Consider the following 22,456-nt stretch of genomic DNA (forward strand, 5'->3'; position numbering starts at 1 on the left):
ATTTTTGTTTTTGCAATTTTGAACAATATCCTTTTTCGCACGTTCCTAAGCATAGCCTTGTGACAGTCATAACCTCTATTTAACGTAACTGTTATTTTTGAGTGCAATTGTCTATATCTCGCAAAAATCAGTTCAATCATACAAATCAACATAACCAATTGATGGGGGATTGTCTCATCTGTCCGATGGTGTTGTTACTTTGTTTGATTGAAAAATCAGCGATCGAAGTTAAAAGTAACAGTTACGTTATATCGAGGTATACCTGTATTTCATAAACTACTTGATCAGAATGTTTTGATCATACGCATACACAGTGTTTCTTTTTGCCGTTTTCGTGCGGTTTTTGAGAGGTACAGTTTGTTCGGAGAAGATTCTACAAATGTTGAAGCGTTTTTTGGTGCAGACGGAGAGATAAATTAGTTTTTTTTAATCTGATTCAGGAACTCTAAGGTTTTGAACCATTTGGCAGATTTTTTTTAACTTTTAGTTAAAATTTGTCGGATGGAAAGTTATTGATTAACCCTGCAATCCTAGCGAGGTTATTTCTGACAGACAAGAAGTTAAATTTTGGCAACCGTGGCTGCTCGAAAACCGATCGATCGGTAACACAGGGATTTTCGAACATAAGAAATAACTTTCGAAATGTCACTTTTAACCACGAGTTAAGTTAAACTCGGCAAATGATTCACAGTCTAAGTGACTTCAGTTGTAGTTGTAATCATAATCATCAACCATTCCCTGTAGGATTCTTCTTGAGAACTTTCCATACTCTGAACCTTTCTGAACTAGATGTGGATTTGATTTGAAATGAGATGGTTAATTTACAAAATCCATATAAAGTACTTTGACTATATGTTTTAGTATTACTTCTACGTGAAGTCAACGATTTACATAGTTGAAGATGCTAATTTCAAATAACAGACTGTAGTGGTAATTTTTATACGATAGATGGAGTAGATGAAAGCATAGAGTTGATAGTTCTGTTAGAGTACGGCAGTGTGAAAATTGCATATAGATATTAGAATAGCGAGCTAGAACAACTTTTAAGGAAGGTAAAAATCGGTTTTTTCATCTCTCTTTACCAAACTCCCCCTTTGGAGAGGGATGGTGAGGGGTGTCCCCCCCCGCCACCACTGGCAAAAAGAGATGAAAACCGACCCGCTCAAGTACCAACTGTGTGTGTTGAAACAGTTCTACCGATTTTTACCGCACTTCAGTTGTTATTTGAAGGAAGGCATCCAGTCGTAGGTTTGGAAATTGCAACTATTGTTTACCCCTACCACGATATGTGCTCCTGTCATCGTTGACTTGACGATCTCGAGGGGACACGGGTGGGGTAGGTGCTGCTACTGTACCTTTCGACCATTGACAGTAATTGATGGTATGCTCCCATCCAGAGTTATGTACTTTGACTATATGTTTTAGTATTACTTCTACGTGAAGTCAACGGGGGACACCCCTCACCATCCCTCTCCAAAGGGGGAGTTTGGTAAAGAGAGATGAAAAAACCGATTTGTACCTTCCTTAAAAGTTGTTCTAGCTCGCTATTCTAATATCTATATGCAATCTTCACACTGCCGTACTCTAACGGAACTATCAACTCTATGCTTTCATCTACTCCATCTATCGTATAAAAATTACCACTACAGTCTGTTATTTGAAATTAGCATCTTCAACTACATATAAAGTAGCCATTCAATTTAAAAAAAATATTGGAATTGCATTACATAGAAAGGGACTCACCATCGCACCTCTCCCTTTTTGCTTTAAGTAATTTGTACATGGTCCCTAACATGATTCTAAATTATGAACAATTTTCCATAAAGTTCTAAAGTCTGGAGTACTGAGATACATATACGGACAACCCGCGACCCACCACGGCCTAGTGTACCGCTTCGTTTTGGATGTTTATGAAAAAAATTGATTTTTTAAATCGTTTAAAAATATAAAATTAAACGGAATGCAAAATGTTTAAAAATGATGATTTCATCATCAATATACTCAAATAACTTGCGGACCATAAGTTAAGTCGGTAAATGCGCATCTGAAAAGCAATACCCTACTAAATGTGGCTGGTTCGGTTCTCGAGTTAGTACATGAATTATTCAGGTCTGAGAATTTGACGACTTCCTTTCCTCGAGGCAGGTTTCAGATAAGGGCAGGGGGAAAGTTCCATTTGGTGCGTAATATCCATGAAGAACGATTCCCCTATTATTCACTAACATGATGGATAGTTGACGCGTCATGTCAACTATTCAGATAATATTAGTTGAAGAAATAGCCTAATATTAGGCCGGCTCCTAAAATTAACACCATCAGCGTCCACTGAGAAAAAGGGTTAGAATACACGAGTTCTCGCGAAACACGAAAAAAGGGCCTATCATTGTTAATCGATTTTATCTTTCGCGAATAATCCGACTGCAAATTAATTTCCCATTCAGCGTGTTGTTTCAAGCACAAGCTAACATCATCTTCTGTCGAACTATGCTGAGAGCTTATCGAGAAATTCGTTTATGTTGCCGTGGTAAACCAAAGAGAAAGTCGATGAAGAGAATCCTAATCCTATCCTAGCCTATCTCTTTTCAAATGTTACGCGAGAGTTTAAATGTTGGCGCAGTGAAGGAGTGCAGTCATTGAAGCCACCCCTCTCCTTCCCTTCTCTGGACGTGTAACTGAAAATTACTCACTCACTCAAAAGTCACCAAATGACTTCGTCATTTTAACGAATACAACCTTTTACTGTGGAATTATTAAAAAAAATCAGGCAGGGGAAATGGATGTAATGTCGGCCTTAACGTCCCTAATTTGGGCCCATACATAAAATCAGCAATCGACTTAATTTTCAATAGCGGCCAAAAATATCCATAAGTACCGTCCTAATGACGCGTTCATCTAGATAAAACTGATAAATAGCAGATGGGTTCAATTTTAGATTCATAGGCCAACATTAGAGCCATTTCCCCTATTAAAATAAAGTGCAATTATCCTACAATTGGAAACAATTTTCTAGACCGGAAAATTTTACAAAATTTCGAAATTGGAGACGGCCCCGACGTAGTGGTTAACATCCATACCTCTCACGCCAAAGTTCAAATCTCATCCCGGACCAGTCACGAATGACCCAAGAGTGTTAAAGTGACCATGATAAAAAAAAATCAAAATAGACAAAATTTATCAAATTCTTGTGATTTAAAAAGGCAAAACTTTAAGACATGGACAGTAATTTTCGAAATTCCAAACTTGAGCAAAACAGAGGTTTTCATGAAAATTAAAAATTCTCAGAAATTTTTAACAAACATTCATAATTTTTTAACTCAGATCACACAAATACAAGGTTATCAATTTAAACAAAATTGTCAGATCCCAAATATAGATAAATTTTCCAAATCTCGAAAGACCCATAAGACCTATACACATTTTCGAGGATAAGAATATGGAAAATTTGTCGTTCATAATTTTAAATTTTTTTAAAGATTGTCCGTTGTATTCACGATTTCAAAATTTTTAGATATTACAACTCGAAAATAAAATCAAAAACAAATCATGAGGTAAATTAAAAATCCGGATTCTTTACTTCTCCAATCAAGGCTTGGAATCCAAAAACCAATTAATTATGTAATTGAGTAGATTTATGTCAATAGTAATTTATATGTAGCATACATCATTACATCAAAGTTGAAGATTACCAACGGTGAATTGAATTTATGAGAATTGTTCCTCAAAAACGGATCAATTAATCAAATATGGGCAGGCTATTCAACCCGCCTTTAGCCCACTGATTGATTCGCAAATTCAATCGAAGTAATGAAGGCAGAACAATCAAAGAGCGCAAGCGCCGCTTACCTGTTGAAACCTTTTCAAAAAAAAATCCAACACAGAGAAAAGGTAAACCAGTGATCCTTTTTATTCGTCGCCTTTAATCCAATCTGCGGCGATTAATCTTTATTGTCTGCGGCTCAGAACTGCTGCGGGGACACAATCACTTCTCTGCGGTGATGTCGTTTGTTCCCAATCGGATTCTACAGTACTCTACTGCTGCGGAGCGGGGTTTTATTATGTTTTCTTGTTACAAAACACTCGCCAGCGGATCCAATGTCGTTTGATTTTCTGTCAATCACGATCACTAATTTTAATTTTTTTTTCTGATCCACTCTTTTCCCTTTACACTCTCACATTACTTTCAATAGATTTTCACGGGTTTTTGGTTTTGATCTTCAGTTTCAAACATCCTTTCACACTTTTCGATAGATTTTGTTTTCGTACAATTTTTTTCGCATTAATTTTTTCAGTCACAATTGGATTTTATTTTCTTCTCAAATCACTAATCCAAACCAATCACCGCACTAATATCCTGAATGCTCCCTTTCCCGGTATGAAACAGAACGCACAGGAGAGGAAGTTCCGCGTCCGCTAGCTTCGACAGTCGGTAGCGCACTGACTGAACCAATCGCGACGGTAATGTGAAAATGCAAATCCTTTCTTCGAGCTCACGCGCGCGCGGTTTTTTCGTCTTCTATCAATGAGCACAGCCCGTCAGCTAGCTCCTTATTGCAGGAGGACTACACCGCAAGTAAGCAAGCAATCAAATAGAATCCAAACGACGACGATCGAAGTCCACACGCGCAACGAGATCCACCAACCGTCATGATCTTCATCATCATCCAACAGTTCTAAGAAGTACCTAGTAGCTCTGAACGAAGAGAGGGAGAGCATATAATCCGAACATAATCCCGACTCTCCCTCTTTCTCTCTGTTTCTCTCTCTCTCTGGGATATTTTCAAACCCGCTCATGAGGAAAACCCGCCGGATGATGGCATACACATAGCTGCAGGCAAACATATGTTTTTCCCGACTGGGTGTATTCTCTCACGACTGAGATTAGATGCAAACGTAAACAGAGCATGATCCTATAGATCGATCATATGCAACAAGTCACGAATGGGAAAGAGAATGGAGTTCGCTGGTGAGAGCAAGAGAAGCAGTGCTTTCTGTGATCGAGAGTTATGCTGGTTTTTTGAATGAATACAGGGTGATTCGGTGGTGGCGATGCCTCTACTGTGAATCAAAAAGGTTGTTTTCTTTTCCGGAATTCGATCAATTGAATGTAAGCAATTAAATGCATTAATGGGTCCAACATATGTATAACCTGTAGAGTTGCCAGGTGTATTTTGTAAAAATCTTCAAAGAAATCGACGATATGTCTTATACAGCTATATATGTATTGCCAAATCTGAAAAATAGCTTTTGACGTCAGATTATTTGACAACCGGAGCTTTAATAGCATGCTGCGGTTGTCAGTTGCATTGAAAATTATTCCCTGAACTGCTAAACCTTTCCCCGTTCTAGAGAGGGAGAGGGTGTCTTTTCTACTAAGGCTGGGAATCATTTGCCGAGTTAAATTTAACTCCTGGTTAAAAGTGACATTTCGAAAGTTATTCTCTATGTTAGAAAATCCCTGTGCTATCGATCGACCCTGATCAACCAATTTCTGTATATTAGTATCCGTGAGATATCGGCAATTTTTCGAGCAGCTTTTTTTAAACACGTTTATGTACTTATATTGAAAAGTATTCATTTCAACGAAGTGGTAGTCTTCTGAATTATTGAACTTAAGCAGGACACTTGAATTGCTTAGCAATAGGTAGCAGGTTAGCATTTTAGCAACAAGTTTATACCTATGAGGTGCACGAAAAAAGGTCGCATTGTTTTATTTTTATATTTTACAAGACATTTAATATATTGATGAGCCACCAAGAGCATTTTCATTGTAAAATTTTGTGATCTTTCGGAAAAAAATATGTTAGGTACTGAAGAACCGCAAAATAAATTTAAAAATGGCCAAAAACTACCAACATTTTAAAAACACTACATCTCTAAAACGGTGTGACTTAGCAAAATTTTTCCCAAGTGCTTTTTTATTGTAAATTTGGTTTACTTTCAGCTTGAGCTTGAGCTTGAGCTTGATTGACCGCCCACGGTTGCTACTCTGTTATTGCCAGATCAGCTGTAATTACACAGAACCAATAGACGATGCTTGGAACTAGCAATCATCCGCAATGTGTAAAAACTGGTAATTTTAAATTAGGCAATACCAGCGCCGGCCGCGCCCGAACACAGGTCAAGAAAGGAATGGGAAGGATTGTGTTGACATGACACTCGCTTTGATAGAAGCCGAGAACACCTTTGCACTTCCACGAGGAATCACTCGGATGTTGGATAAGAGGGTTGGGTTTGCAGCAGGGTTCGTTTTGGTAAACGATAAGCTGAATTGATGTCCTAACGAAAATATAACGCGAAGGAGCTTGGGACTAAACCCACGGTCTTCTGCTCTGTAAGCAAAAACGTTTGCCACTAGGCAGACGAGCACCTTTTAAATCACCGAGTTTCTGTTATTACCATGTAGTCATATTAACAAATAAAACGATTGACGAATCTTGAATGTGGATGTGCCTGAGATTAGACTCATGATGTTCTGCTCAGTAAGCAAAAACGGTTGCTCTAAGGCCACCGAGCCCCTCATATCACATAATACCGTTGCTCAAATTTTTGTATCCATTCAAACCCGGAACCAACGACAACAACGAGTTTCGCAAAATACACGATACACAAGCGATTTTACCATAAATCTCTTTGATATGTAAGGACCTGGGACCGCGTTTTTCTGCTCAGTAAGCAGGCCACTGTAACCGACGATCTTTCAAATCCGAAAACTAAAAACTACGTAAAAGTACTTAGGCCTTCATTAAGTTCCACTTTCACACAACGTACAATGTTTCAATTAGCTCTTTACGTATTGTTCAGGCTAGGCCCTTTTCAAAAGTTACGCGAGAAATACGCACAATCGTCGCCTGCTTCGCAAAACTGGTTCCAAACGACAACAAAGGCATAAGCAACGATGGATTGTTGAACTTTGCTGGCTCCGGTGGTGTAGTGCACAGCAAAAAAAAATGTAATATCGATCAACGTAATTCAAGCTGATATATGAAATAATGATGTAATTGTAATTTTGTAATTTATCAGCACAAACCCTGGTCGACCACTGTAAACCAATCTGCCGTTCAGCGTTATCGGTTTTTGTTTCTGGATCTTTAGTTGCCTCTGTGATATACTTACTTGCGGCATACTATTTTGGGAGTGTATATGAGCGTGTACCATGTACGGTAGCTCATCTCTCATCGTGATGGTGGGACATAGTAGACAAATTAGAGAGAAAACAAGGAGGTATTAGTATTAGTTATATGTAAACAAACAAAACAAAAGAAGAGAAGAGGAAAGAAGAGCAGAAAAATAAAAAGGGTATAAAGTAGATAACAAAGAAAAGAAACGTAGGCAGATTATTAGAAAAGGCATTATCCGAGACCTCAATCAAATGTCACTCCCGCCGAGATCTTAGCGAAACCCTCCCCACCAAGACCCGCATAGCCGAGCTAGGTAGAAAAAACTAAGTGTGTAGATAGATTAGTAGGAAAATAAATAAAACTACTTTATTACTCAAAGTGCAATGAATTAGCGTTAGTTTCGGGATCATTTCCAACCCCTCCAACATTAGTTGCAGGCAGTGGTTGTGGATAATGCGGCACTGTAACTACTACTATTTTAGAGGTATGATTCGTCAAATTTATACAACTCAATGTTTCAATTGAGGCAAACTATCTATCTTACAATTACAAAAGCAAACCTAAACTTACAATTATATGCAAATGCAAAATGAAACTTGACAAATCATCGTCAATCCCCTTATTCCAGGGCAGAGCCTGACGATTTGAACCTAATTTTGATCAATGAACGGGCACCATATGGTACATTTTCTCACCATGAACCTATCATTTCCAGCCTATCTGAACTATTTAATAAATGGAAGCCATAACATGGGTTACGCTCCCCCTAAGCGGGCCCTCCGCATCCTGTCTCTGTCTTATCTCAAATAAAAAATGTCAATGGTATGAATGTATCTATATATAACTTGGAAATGACGTACAATCAAATAAACCCGTAACCCACTCACTTGGTCAGGCTTCAGAATCGTCCAGTGGGCAGTGCGCTCTACACTCCAAGTTCCCTTTTTTCAAATTTACCGCAAATTTGATATTTTACCCATTGAGTGTTGATTAGTCACAATGAAACATTGTGACAGAAGTTGAGGTTACTAGTGTATTAAATAGTCTAGGTCCTATTTAGGATTATATTTGAAAAATCCAAATATGGCCAACACCCACCCTAAACCTAAACCTGTTCTAATCCACCTGAAATGACTAACGAATTGAAGACTTTGACTACCCAGCCATGCAATAGTCTCATTCCGTGCCTTATGGCAACTTGATGATTCTATTGCGCTCATCTTCTGGCACCACTCAGGGGAGACTTGGTCCTGTACCCAATGCTTAACTTATCTCCATTCCACTCAGCTACTCGCAATTTCTTGTGATATAGTGGGCGGAATATTATTATATGAAACAATTCAATGCAGACGTCTTTCCAAATTTGGCAGATCGACAGGTAATCGGTGAGTTACCACTATAGTTGCTATTCAACAACTCGACAACGTCCCATCGTCAACGCCTGCTATGAGAATTTCCCATTGCAGACGCCAACGAAATGACGTCATCGAGCTATCGATCAACTACCCTGGTTATCGCCTGGTACCTTATAGCACGATGCTAGGAGGCGAACCGGAAGAATCGATGAGCTACCTCCCCCTGTAAATTTGGTTTACTTTCATTATATAAAGTCGAAAAAGTAATTTAACCATGTTTTGGATATTTTTCGAAAAACTTGAGTTTTTTGAAAAATCATAACTTTTTTGCCCATTATTTCTTCATCTTGACCTTTAGTGAAATAGATGGAATTTTTCGTCCCCTGAAACATATCAACATATAAAAAAAATACAAAAAGTCCTTTGTTTTAAGAAAAAATGTTTTTAAGAGTTTATTTGAAATTTAAGAAAAATTGGCTTATTTTTATTAGAGTGCATATTTTTGAAAAATATTCTCATCTATTACCTGAAATATTGCCAAAAAAACCAAACCGATCGGACAAACAGTTTTCTAGTAAACATTTTCTGATATTTTTCTATATGCCCTTTTAAAAAATAAGAGAAGATTTGCGAATTCGTAGGGAAATTGCTCTATCATGTTAAATTTCCTTCTCCCGAGTGGGGAAAACTTCGCGACTCTCAAAGCGCATTGTACGGTGTCTCGCCTAGCCGCAATTTGTCCTCAAAGTTGTACTCACCGCGACATCTGCCGCAACCACTGGTACCCGATGAGGGCAACTATTGATTCGATCTTTTCCTGGAGCCAAGTTGTTGCATGAAAGAAGAGCAATTGATAATTCAACCATCGAAAACGGGGAGTCCATTCTTTTCCACCGACGTACATATCGCGAGTGATGTTTCGGACCGGAACCGAATCAGGGCAAACTTTGCGCGCAAAATCAAAAACCAATCTGTTAGATTACTCCTAGTCCTCATTGATCGACAATGGCGCGTTACGCATTCCCCTGTCGACATTCCAGAGCGTTTTCATGGAAGTATCTCATGTTAACCCTGCGACGAACCGACGCCAGTAGCCGCGTTTTTTTGGCCTTGATCAAGCTCTTGAGTTTTTCCTCCAGCGCTGTGTACCGCTTTGTAACCGTTCTGTTACAAAGGTCCAATACAATATTTTAAATATGCACCATGTGATCGAGCATTCAAATAAATTTGTGTAACACTTGCGGTGAAACCCACTGGGCAGACGATACGGCCATGCTTAACGGCCGACTGCTGAATAAGGCACGCATGGCCGCGGCAAAATAGTGACACGGAGTCACGGGTGATGCTGAAGGGTTCTGCGATGCTTAGAGAACGGCCATCGTGCACTTCAGGCGAGCGTGTAGACCAGAAGTGTCTGTGGAATACCTTTTAACAGAATACAGTGCGAGTAGTGAATCAAGGTGAAGTGTAAATCACCAATTCAGCTGATTCAGGACCTTTCTTTTGCAACCAATCAAATGGTTTTCTGGTTGGCGAGTCAAGGACCGTATTATGCCCTTTTACATGTATGCAGGCTCGCGGCATAATCAAGGAATGGATGCGGTGTCCTCATCTGTTTATCCCAGAGGGCAGAAGAGGATCGCAGAACCTTGGGGAATTTCTTTTCCTTTTAGCGGTGTCCAAACCTGTGTATCCCAAGTTGGGCAGGAGAGGATCGCAATCCAAAGTGATTCTTTGATCGAAAGTATCTGTCTTTATTAATCAACTGCTGGGGTTTATATACGGAGTTGTTGTCATAATACATTTTATAATTTGTTGCATTGGCATGGTGTGATTTATATTTAATTACTGTAGGCAAAGTGAGATGCCTATAACGGTGTGACAATTCTATGTTTCTATTCATTGGTGTCAATGTGCTTGCTAGGCTATTAGCGTATTGAAAGATGTAACATGTTCCGCGCATTCGGGTTCGCTGTTCTGGGTGTAGGAAAGGTAAATGAATAATTCTGTTTGTCAAGGCTATGGTAGAAGTGAACGCTACTGACGTGAGTGCAATTGCATGATATGCATTTTTTCTGTCTTATCGGCAAATTTAGTAAGTTCAATTCTTACAGTGGTGTAAATGATTTAAGCTACATATGACAACCGCCATTGCACGCTACGGTCTAGGTGACATTTAGTTACCTTGAACTAAACGTAAAGGACATCGTTCTCGGGCTGAAGGCCCTAAACGCCAAGAAGAATTTCCCTTCCCGGTTCGACAGAGGGCGGCCTTGCCGTCGTCGACCGGCTTCGCCAGAAGGAACCGCCTGTGCATCGGAACCATCTCCACAAACCGCTATACCAGCCCCGGTAAAACCAACCCGCCATCGCACTACAGCCGACGTTCGGTCAGCCTTGCTTCGTCTGCCATTGTCGGAATTGTATCGGAATTTCACCGAGCGGTGGTCTGCAGTCGTCATAGTCGCCATCGTCATCAAGGGTATGTGCCAAGAAAATCGAACACAACACCACACAATCCACACTATCGGTAATTGGAGAAAATACAGTGTTTAAATTGATCCGCATTGTGTTTCAGTTTAATTGCAAGCTTGAGTGCCTTTTCATCCGCGGAGCCCCTCCAGTTTGTCCAGTAGTGCACCGACTCTGAGACACAGTTCAAGGAGTCTCGTGCTGGTGAGTTGTTGCTGGGCAGAACAATCGTTTCAGCTCAAAGTATTCGATGGAACCGTGCTTACGAAGTTGTTTAAACGCGGCGGACTTCTCATTATTCGTGTCGATGCATTATTTGTCTCACCACACAGTGGGAGGACGTTTACGAATGAAACCACTAGGAACTGGCTTCGTTTGTGCTTAAAGCGCGCAATCCACGATGAGGCACGATAAGGAGTACTCATCCAGAGAAGAGAAAACGTCGACCGATGCTGAGCCGCCACGGATCGCGTTCGTGTATTTTTCCCAATCGATGTTTCTCGTGAGAACGTATGCGATGTTGATTGGATGTTGCGAAGATGAGCCATTAGAGATCGAGACTTTGATGGGCAAATGATCAGTACCATAGGGGTCTTGGATTACCTCCCATATGCAATCCAATGATAGTGAGTTCGAACAAAGTGACAAATCCAATCTGCTCTCTTTTGCTGGAGGTTTAGCTAGTCATGTTAAAATTATCGCATAGGTCATAGATGATGGTTGAGCGATTGTCATCGCACAGCTCTCCCCCGCCTGTACCGTGGGAATTAAAATCCCCTGAGATCAACCGCGGCTCAGGTAACACTGAGGATATATCCGATAAAGCTCGATGAGAAACAGCCGTTCTCGGAGGGATGTATAGCGAGGCAATATTGAGGATTTTACCTCGAACATTCACCTGGCATGCGACAATTTCAACACCCGACACTGCAGGAAGGACAATTCTGTAAAACGAGTGACGTTTATCAATCCCCAAGAGCATACCCCCATAGGAGTCTACACGATCGAGAAGGACAATTTTAAAGCTGTGAAGAAAAAGATTCATGTCTAGAGAAAGCCATGTTTCGCAGAGAGCAAAAACATCACAATTCAGGTTGCTTAGTAAGAATTTAAACACGTCTAGTTTCGGAAAAATGCTTCTACAATTCCATTGTAGGAGAGATACCGTATGGTTTTTTGGAAAACTATCCATCGAAGGATACGATCGAAGCAAGGAGGGGCCACTTGTAAGCTAGTTGCTTCAGAAGAGGGTTCACGATTGGAAACATCATATTAATGATGTTCCTTAGAGGATTAGAGATGTTAAGCAAATCGAGAATGCTGTCCACTATTCCAGAAAACGTGAACATGGCGTTACGCTTGCTAAAAATTGTTTAGGCTCGGAGTCATCAAAACATTCCCCAATTTTATTCTTTAAATATATTTCCAATTCCGTTAGAATAGCTTCGAAAAAAGATATCGCTGCCTTTGTATAGCACATACCATACATTCGACACGCCATAGCCACAAACACTTCAATTTGACTCAGTTAGCACGTAATTCTATCAACTCCCGCTGCAACGGAAGTTCTAGTTGTTACACCCACTGAGTAATGGAGACCTACCGGAAAGACAATCGTTTGACAAATTGAAAACTCTGTCCGCTATAATTAAATCCGTCACAAAACACAGCGGATTGCCTGGGATTTTTGGGTCGAAAAAAAGTATTCGAATTTCGGAGAGGGGAACTCTCCCATATCATACAGTGTCAGAAATACAAATATAATTAAATTTAAATGGAAAACAATGCGCCGCCAGCCTCTTGGTTTCACTTTTTTGCTCTTCCTGCGATGCACTCCCGAGCCGTGATTGAGAGCATGCCCTTGAAGAGATGATGCATAGGCTTATGCATCTGTATTTTGAATATACCCTCATACCTAGCCGAACCTAGATTATATGCATTCGATGACTAGGATTTGGCCGGCGTTCCCCTATGCCCAGCTCCGCTTCATCAGCGAAGCGCCTACCGTTCCGACTCAACATCAACCTAAATCTATTCACGCATTCGATAGAGAAATTTACGATCGACAACGATAGACCCCTCGCCCTAAGGCCACACGCGAACGAGACACTCTGTCTGGCTTACTACCTACCTACTCGTGTCGTGGTGTGAGGTTTTATGGGTTATTTGTCAATCGATTCCGTCGTGTGGCGGGTCATCCATCGATAGGCACTTTCCTCTAAGAGAACCTAACGGTTCGCTGAACTCAATCAAAATATGCTTCGCTTTGTTTGGTGGAATTTGAAGCACACGCGCAGGGATATGAGCTGAAATTAACTAGATCCCAGCCAAACTCATATTTTCTCCATAATCCTTTCGCTTTCTGCTTGCCTCAGTTTTCGTTTAATGTTGTTTATCCAATTTAAACCCATCAAGAAAGTGCAGGAAAAGAAGGCAAACAACCTCGAACCTTCAACAAACATACCATCAACTAATAATAATAATAATAATAATAATAATAACGATAATCTGGAATAGAAGAGAAACCCAGCATGCTTGCCTCTATGCTTCTGTGGCTGGTGCCTCTGCTCTGCCATGTGTCGCTGTAAATTAAATCTCAAAAATCACGACAGCGACATCTACGAGGTAATTCATCATTGCATGAACGATGAGCCGTGGTTTATGTTGTACCATTTTTTTTTTGGTGTCACTGCTCCAGCTCGCTTAGGGAATTCTGTGTGCTTATGTATTTACCGCAAATGGAAATTAAACAAAGTTTAATGACGCTTTGTTGTTTGAATCAGTAAAAACCTGCATAACGCTTTGAGCACCAAAGCTAAATCACACTTTTCGCTATGTTTAATTCCTATCTTTTGTAATTTTTAACGATTTTTTTATGTCTTTAACTGGTTTATTTTTTTACTGGTTTGATTGAACTTGTCTCATTGAACAGCTTAGGATAATCCAGATTATGGTTCTATATGGTCATATTCGATATCTATTTTAATCATAACAAGCGGCACATCAAATCACACCTACTCACCGAAATATGATCAATGGTACTCAAAACATCATTCATAGAGCCATATGGCCAGCATAGAACCAGTTTCCACCACAAGGATATTTCGGACAATGGATCAATAAGGACCCCTTGCAAGAATAATCAATAGCGTTCTATCAAATATTATAAATATGGTCAATATGGTTCACTTTCCAAATTCCCATAGGAGCATTTCCAGCCCAAAATGCTAAAAAATATGTCAATTCTGTCTCGAACCCTTCCGATTTCAATGAAACATTGCTCACACCAAACCCGAGCGTCTGTTCACCATGGAGGTGCGGCTCAAAACGGCGTCTGTTCTCCATGTTAGGAGCGGCTGATCACCGTCCTAGTGCCAGCGTGGGACTCTAAACAGAGCTGTGCACGATGGTCCCCCGGCGAGACAGGGGGTTGTGGCAGGCCCAACAAGCCGCCTTAAAAAAACAAAGTTGCAAAAACTGAAGAAAGAAATACTGATCGGAACAATCGGCACAGACCTACACGATTGGAAACTCGGAACATGGAACTGCAAATCGCTCGGCTTCCCGGGCTGCGATAGGTTAATCTATGACGAACTTCAACCACGCAACTTCGAAGTCGTAGCACTGCAGGAACTTTGCTGGACGGGACAAAAGGTATGGAAAAGCGGGCATCGAGCGGTTACTTTCTGGCACCACCAACGAGCTGAAAACCAGCTTTGTAGTGCTGGGTAAGATGCGCCAACGCGTGATTGGTTGGCAGCCGATCAACGCGAGGATGTGCAAGTTGAGGATTAAGGGCCGTTTCTTCAACTACATCATCATCAACGTGCACTGCCCACACGAAGGGAGACCCGAAAACGAGAAAGAAGCGTTCTATGCGCAGCTGGAGCAGGTGTACGACGGCTGTTCGCAACGGGACGTCAAAATCGTCATCGGCGAAATGAACGCTCAGGTAGGACGGGAGGCAATGTATAGACCGGCAATCGGGCCAAACAGCCTGCATGCCGCATCGAACGACAACGGCCAACGATGCGTGAACTTTGCAGCCTCTCGGGGTATGGTAGTTCGAAGTACCTTTTTCTCCTGCAAGGATATCCACAAAGCCACCTGGAGATCACCTGACCAACACACAGAAAACCAAATCGATCACGTTCTAATCGACGGGAAATTCTTCTCCGACATTATCAACGTCCGCAGGTCCGCAGTGCGAACATAGATTCTGACCACTACCTAGTTGCAGTATGCATGCCTACCAGGTACTTACCTTACCAATCAGGCTAAGGCCTTGTTGTCCTCCGCTGTCCGAAGAAGTCGTCTCCACTCTACTCGATCCATGGCCACAGTTCGCCAGCCTCGTAGTCTGCGAAGGGTCCGCAGGTCACCTACAACTTGGTCGATCCACCTTGCCCGCTGCGCGCCTCTTCTTATTGTTCCTGTTGGGTCGCTTTCTAGAACCATTTTCACTGGGTCGTCGTACGGCATTCTTACGACGTGCCCAGCCCACCGTAGTCGCCCAATTTTTGCAATATGGACGATGGATGGTTCTCCCAGCAGCTGGTGCAATTCGTGGTTCATTCGCCTCCTCCACGTTCCGTCATCCATATGTACTCCACCGTAGATGGTACGCAACACCTCCGTTCGAAAACACCAAGGGCGCGTTGGTCCTCCACGAGCATAGTCCAGGTCTCGTGACCCTAGAGGACCACCGGTCTAATCAGCGTCTTGTAGACAGTCAACTTCGTGCGGCGGAGCGTCCTCCGGAGTCCAAAGTAGGCACGAATCCCTGCCATAATGCGTCTTTGAATTTCTCTGCTGGTATCATTTTCGGTGGTCACCAGTGAGCCCAAAAACACGAACTCATCGACCACCTCGATTTCGTCACCGTCAATCTGAACTCGGGGTGGGAGGCTAACATTGTCTTCCCTAGATCTCCCATCCTTTCATGTATTTTGTCTTTGATGCGTTGATGGCAAGTCTAATCCGCCTAGCTTCACCCTTCAGTCTGATGTACGTTCTGACCATTCTCCCAAAATTTGAATTTGTGTCTGGAACTTTGAAGTTTACATAGGAATTACTATGCGAAAAGTTAACTTTATTTTCTCAAAATCCTTACACTTCGCCGTAATATTAAGTGAGGAAGCGAGTAGTAATGAAAATGCCGCTTTTTAGAACAGAACGGCTTGCCAGACGAAATATTTTTTTTCGGGAACTTCGATAGTTTGATGGTTTTGAAAATTTCAGCCACCTTCCCTTTTCGGTATAAAACTCCTGTCCCGGAAGCTGCCTGAAATCCGCCTTCACATAAGTTTCGTCGTCCATGCCGACACAGTCGAACTTTGTGAGCAGATTCGTAAACAGATTTCGGGACCGCTGCTTTGCCGACGTGTTTTGTTTGTGATCTCGTTTCGCCACCTTCACCTTCTTAAACGTCGACAACCCGGCTCGTTTCTTGGCCCGCTGCACAGTAGTATGGGAGACATTGAGCTTGCCAGCGACGTCCCGAATGGAGAGGTTAGGATTCCGCTTATATTTCACCGCCAACTTCTTCGTCGTCACTGCCACGTCCGGATTACGATTGCCGCCGCTTCCAGGCTTCCTGGTGGTCGACAGACGCTCTCCAAACACTATTAAAACGTTTGTCACGGTCGATTTGGCCACATCCAGCAATTTTGCCAATTTGGCGTGTGAGAACGTCGGATTCACTTGCTGCGCGAACAAATTTTTGACACGCTGCTTGGACGTCATTTTGAAAACTGGAGAGCAAACGGTGAAAACTCATCATAGCAACCATTGTATATACACTCAACTTCCAAATGCAGCATTTCAGATTTTTTATACCAGAAATGCACCAATTTGAAGTTGACCAATTTTTGCGCGTTCCAGCACACTTAAGCAAACTACTATACCATCTGATAAAAAAAAAACATAGGTCCTTTTCAAATATTGCTCTAGAATTTTGATATGTGTGCCTACACTGAACCAAAACACCCGCCGCCCGTTGAATGAAATCTCATTCAGCGTAAAGCAAAACTAATGATTCCTGAGATTGAATGACAATCAAGTTGAATGATTTTATGATGAGCAATATGTTATTTTTGTTTACATTTCAAAATAATGTTTTTTCTATGTCATCCGATAATCAGTCACATATTAACAGGCACATTGCATATGCTTTTCATCATGAACCAAAACGAATATATTTATTCATAGCCCCTTTATGAAAATCATTCTATTTCAGGTTTATCATCATCTTTCGGTTATTCTTCATATCAGTTAGCAAATGGTGGCGAACAAACAGTATTGTGACTGCGCGAGTGTGTTTATTCTGTGAAAAACCTGGCATGATGACTTAGTCGTTAAAATTTAAAAACAATTGCAACAGATTCACTAAGAACCGTTTAAATGCATTTAAAAATATGTCTGATGAGATTATTCACTGGAATTCGAGCTGGAATTAACGTTTAAATTTCAGTTGCCGAAAATAGTCCAAGGGAGCCAATAATTACTCTATACTCGAATAGCAGGTTTTACCGGTAACTTTCTATCTGCCATTAAGGGATCATCCATTAATTATGTCACACTTTTAGGGGGGGAGGGGGGTTTTGGAAATTGTGACGAGCCTTACAAAAAACAATTAAGGTCCATATAAAAAATGTGACAAAGGGGGGAGGGGGGGTTGAAAATGGGCCAAATTTGCGTGACATAATTAATGGACCTTCCCTAATTATTAACGAGATAAAGCTAATTTGACAATTAAGACCTAGCCTGAATTTGATAATTATATATTGTATAGTTATTATTTGTTATATCAAAATAAAACATTATTAAGGTTGATTGAAAAAAAAAACTTATAGTTCGAATCATTTTTTTTTTTAACGCAGTTTACGTGTTCCAGATCACGGACGACATCAATGATGAACAAGGTTCGCATCCTAAACCCGTCAACTTCAGGCGGACATGCTCTGCCGCGCCAGGATGTAAATCTCATGACTTTCTCAGAAGTGGTTCCGCCTGAACCCGGTATCTTGGACCCCAGAACATCATCTGAAGATCCAGAAGAAGGAGATAGTTGTGCTGAAGAAGATGGTTCTTGTGATGGTAATGTGTATTGTGTAATGCTGAACCAAGCGGCAGAATTGGATCCAATGAGACGCAGGATGTATTAAGTTCTCCACACGTTGTACATCACAACCAAGATTATGCTGAGGTAATTGCTTGATGAAATTCTTTAACGGGGATGATCATCGATATCGAAGTCAAAAGTCATTTATGACCATTTGGTTCTTTAATTTTAAAATATGTATCGGTTTTTATACATCATCTTAAGAGCTGCGTTTTCTGAGCACAGTGATATTTTTACTTATTTAAAATAGTTCCAGTGTATCAAAATTCATTAAATGTTGGATTTGGTTCCATTTTTAATGGAAATTAGGAGTATGCATTTACCTTTTACATATTTCCAGGTAAGGTGTTAAATAAAGTACATGTCAATAGTAATAATTATCTTATTTTTTATTTAAATATTATAGAAACATTTAATTATACATCCATTTCATTAGAGATGACTCATGTTATCTCAACAGTAGAAAAGAAGCATTTTTTTTCGTTTCTATTGATTAGTGACCAATTGTTTTCGTACTTATTATCAAATTAACAAAATTTTACTTAGTAATGCTTATAACTGATTGAAATGGTTGTGTAATTATTTATTTCAATAATATTTCTGAAAAGCAAATACCTCTATTAAGCCAACTAAATAGATATGGGCATCATTTAAATACGATCTGATTTTCTTCCATTACAAGACTGATGAGTTGAAAAGTTTATGTATGCAAATCATTCACATCTAGTTCTATTTTGATTTGATTGATGTATGATTATAGCGCTGATTTTAAATTATATTCATACATTTGACTTGATTCTGTCAAAATATGAATTGAATGACGATCTTCTTAAAATCATCAGATTATGAGCATGGGGCTTGGGTGAGGTAAAAATCATTCAGTATGCGGCGGGTGTTTTGGTTCAGTGTATGTGTCTATCTAAAATCACCCCCGAGTATCTAGACAGAAATCATTAGTTTCACGTACCCACTTACAAATTGTAGACTGTACGTAAACAATGGGGTCAGCCATCGTTGGTGGCACAACTTTTCTCACATCAGAAACCATGTTTTTGTTTCACTTCATGTGGACGTCTAAAGCAAGTCAAATTCAATAGAAATTCGCGCGTTTTCAAATCCACCACATGAACCAGCTGTCACTGTTATAGACTGTCATAGTTGGTTCTAGTGCTGAACGAAGCAGCCATTTTCACCGTTTTGTACCTGAATAAGAGTTGTAAAAATGTGGGAAAAATCGAGAGGAAACCCCATAACGAACTTTTTCATAGGTCCTAATATGTCCACCATTGATCTTAAAGTAAAATTCTAATGTAATTTAAGGTCAATCTTTTGCGAATTCCTCAGTGGAATCTGGAATTCACATTTTTGTTCATATCTTCGGAACCATAAAAATCGGAACCGGGGAAAAAATCAATAGCGATATATGGGGATTTGAAACACAATTTTGAGTGAGACGTATTACTGATTATGCCGAGACTAGAATTTCGGCTAGAATGGGTTACATTCATCGATTTACTTGAGACCGATAGGTTAGTCCAGTGTGAGCCAATTTAAAATCGTAATGAAGTAATGAAATTGGGTTGTTAGCTGAATGCTTAAATAAAACAGCTGTTTTATTAAAATCGTAATTCCAGTTCGGGATGTTTTGGCTGGACGCGATCTGGAGTTTATGAAACTCATATATGTTTTCTTGAAGAATATTAACCTTAGATTGCAAGTTTGATCAACCCCGTGTTTAGTTTGTATTTTGTGTGTGTATGGGTTTTTATTTTTAAAGTTTGATTTGTAATAATAGTAGAATTACGCTGCTGATATCAAGTTGAATAGAAATAAGTTCATGTTTTAGGAATAATGAAATAATTGTATCGTAAATCATATTTCAAACCTCCTTCTCCCTCTCCCCATCCATGAAACTGTAAATCTACACTAACCTCGAGACGACCGCGAGTACTCGGTTCAATGCCTTTAACATTAGATCTTAACTTTAGATTTAAGACATTAATAATGTCTAACGCAAAAGATAATTTGGCTCTGTAAAGTTTTTTCGGTTGAGCCTGTACAAATAAATAAAATAAAAAAAAATTCTAAGTTTCCACCGGTTGGGTTGGGACAACGCTACTACAATCATGTCTGTCGATGTTGTTGGCAAGCGCTTGCAAATTGCATACGTGTTTCGATCCGTCGGCAGGTCATCGCGCAATAAATTAACAAAGATTAACAACGTGCAACAAGCTCTTGACATTCCTTCCATAAGCGGCTGGCAGGAAAATCTCGGCAAATCCTAGTAGTCTGCTCTGCGCAGCTTTTTCCGTTGCAGCGCAGCGGCGCGGCGGATATAATCGCTTAGCTTTCTTTGATCAATAAATTATTAACCCTCACCCCCTGACACATCTACACGTCTTTTAGTACTATATAATATGTCAGAACCAACCAGCTGTTGAAGACTTCAAAAAGCCGCCCATGATGAATCCCTCACCGTTGCCGCGCGAGTGCCACAATTCCGCAACCGTCTGATACATGCTCAAATGGATATAAACTGACCACAGTTGATCGCCGGGCCAAGTCGAATCATCAGCCGCGGCAATCTTTCCATTCATCTTTTTCAGCAAACTTCATCGCTTTTTAACTGAATAAATGCACATGGGCTGTATCACCGACCGCCTTATACGATCTAGAGAAGACGAGCGCGTGTATATGAGAAGATCTCCCACCGCACACGGGAGCAGATCGCGAGAACACACATTGAGCCATGTTTTTCTGATTATGATTATTACCTTTTGCTGCGATCGCGGCAGATCCAAAATAAATTTCATAAATGACTGCCTGTTTATGGTTGGGAATATTCTTTGATATCGCATTGCTTGCTTATATGTAGGCATAGGTACGTATGTGAGTATACGCCTTTTCGCTTGGGTTGAACGTTATCGCTGGGTTGGTCGGGGGCAGTGAGTTAGATAGCTTCGTTCATTCTCTCGTTTGTAGCTTCTCCGTTCACTTGTGCTTCACCGACTACTAATATTGCGGCTATGTGTGTGAGTGCGAGTTAAAAATGAATGGCGTGGCTTGTTAGGTGGTCAGCACTTTGACCGTTTTCGCAGACAGACATCAGGTTAACTGTGTAAAATATTACCAAGTGTCTATCCCCTTTCCTCATCGGCCGAAATAGCTCAGTTGGGAGAGCGTTAGACTGAAGATCTAAATGTCCCCGGTTCAATCCCGGGTTTCGGCACATGTCTTCTTTTTTGGATGTCAGGAATCTGCATAATTCCAGGGTAGATTGTTTTACTGGATTTTAAAACAAATGTTTGCACGATCACTTCGGCTTTAAAAACACTCAGAAGGATCAACCCAGACAATATTTTTAGATTTTTTTATTCTCAACAGCCCACTTAGTTTATCAACCGAATAATCCCCGCAGTTCAAGCATCTTCCAGTCAACAATGAGCAACATGTAGAGACTGACCATATTACCATATTAAATTTATTCAAGTGAGCTAGCCTTGAAACAATTTTCTTATTCCAAACAATACCACTTCCTCAAGTGGCATACGACCACCTCATTTCGCTGTCCATCCAAAGAGACATGCAGGGGATACATATAGATCGAATAAACATACATCCCTGGCTGAAGCACCTGTCGTTTGTGGCTTGAGTCATTCCTTCCGCTTTGACGCCTCTGCCGGAATTCGACTAAGTAAAAATAAGCAAAATATATGTCACGCATCCGTCCTTTTCTTACGCTGCGGTTATAAACATATCACTCGGCGTGCAGTTTATCCTCTAACTTTTCACAAAAAGTATACACATTCCTGCTGCACTGGAACGCTTCTGGTGATCGGGAGCATGATGCCATCCAGAAAGAGATGCGCAAAGATCCAATGTAATGTACCAACATATTTCCGTTGCAGCAGATGGAAATGCACACGTGCTCGCCCGCTATTAGCACTTACACAAATATGGACCAGCAGCATCAGTTAGTGTCGTCCTGATGGTATGTTAACCAGAGGAAAATCTCACATATGGAATACCGAACTTGCTGCATGTGCACACGATTTGAACTGCAAGTGAAACCATTTACAATAATGGTGGCATGATTTTCATATGCACTGCTGAACAAACACATTTGGATCACAATGGATCACATAATTGTGCAGTTAAAAATTACTTATCCTTCCACTAGAACTGCTCCGTAGAACAATATTTTGAAGAAAAAATGTTTGAACTTCGTGAAACTATTTATGCTAAGGTAGGCAAATCTGAAATTTATTGCTTCATTTTCTTTTTGCTCAGCAATAAATATGATTAATAGAAATATTTGAGTTATATAATTAATTCTTATAAAATGTATGTAACCGATTTTAACTTATTTTGGTTTCTATCGCGTATTA

General features: G+C 40.4%; 2 protein-coding genes and 1 non-coding gene across 4 annotated transcripts in view; 1 reads left to right on the top strand and 2 right to left on the bottom strand.

Moving 5' to 3' along the window:
- LOC135711063 (fibroblast growth factor receptor homolog 1-like) overlaps positions 1–4,542 on the bottom strand; it is a 154,948-nt gene extending 150,406 nt beyond the window's left edge. The window contains exon 1 of one of the 2 annotated variants that reach the window (XM_065233807.1): positions 3,844–4,542. The gene's annotated coding sequence lies outside the window, so the exon portion shown is untranslated. The remainder of the gene's footprint in view (positions 1–3,843) is intronic. The other variant, XM_065233808.1, reaches the window with a different exon arrangement.
- The window catches only part of LOC135711052 (uncharacterized), a 29,280-nt gene that overhangs the window by 2,226 nt on the left and 4,598 nt on the right, over positions 1–22,456 (bottom strand). The window contains exon 4 of the mRNA XM_065233793.1: positions 16,281–16,698. Within this exon, the coding sequence (XP_065089865.1) occupies positions 16,281–16,698 (418 nt within the window). The remainder of the gene's footprint in view (positions 1–16,280; positions 16,699–22,456) is intronic.
- On the top strand, positions 21,225–21,297 carry TRNAF-GAA (transfer RNA phenylalanine (anticodon GAA)). The gene has a single exon. It is a non-coding gene; the product is annotated as a tRNA-Phe (tRNA).

This window comes from Ochlerotatus camptorhynchus, unplaced genomic scaffold, assembly GCF_037179485.1.
Source record: "Ochlerotatus camptorhynchus isolate MF236.1 unplaced genomic scaffold, CSIRO-AGI_Acam_v1.1 ptg000417l, whole genome shotgun sequence".
In the NCBI taxonomy this organism is placed as follows: domain Eukaryota; kingdom Metazoa; phylum Arthropoda; class Insecta; order Diptera; family Culicidae; genus Ochlerotatus; species Ochlerotatus camptorhynchus.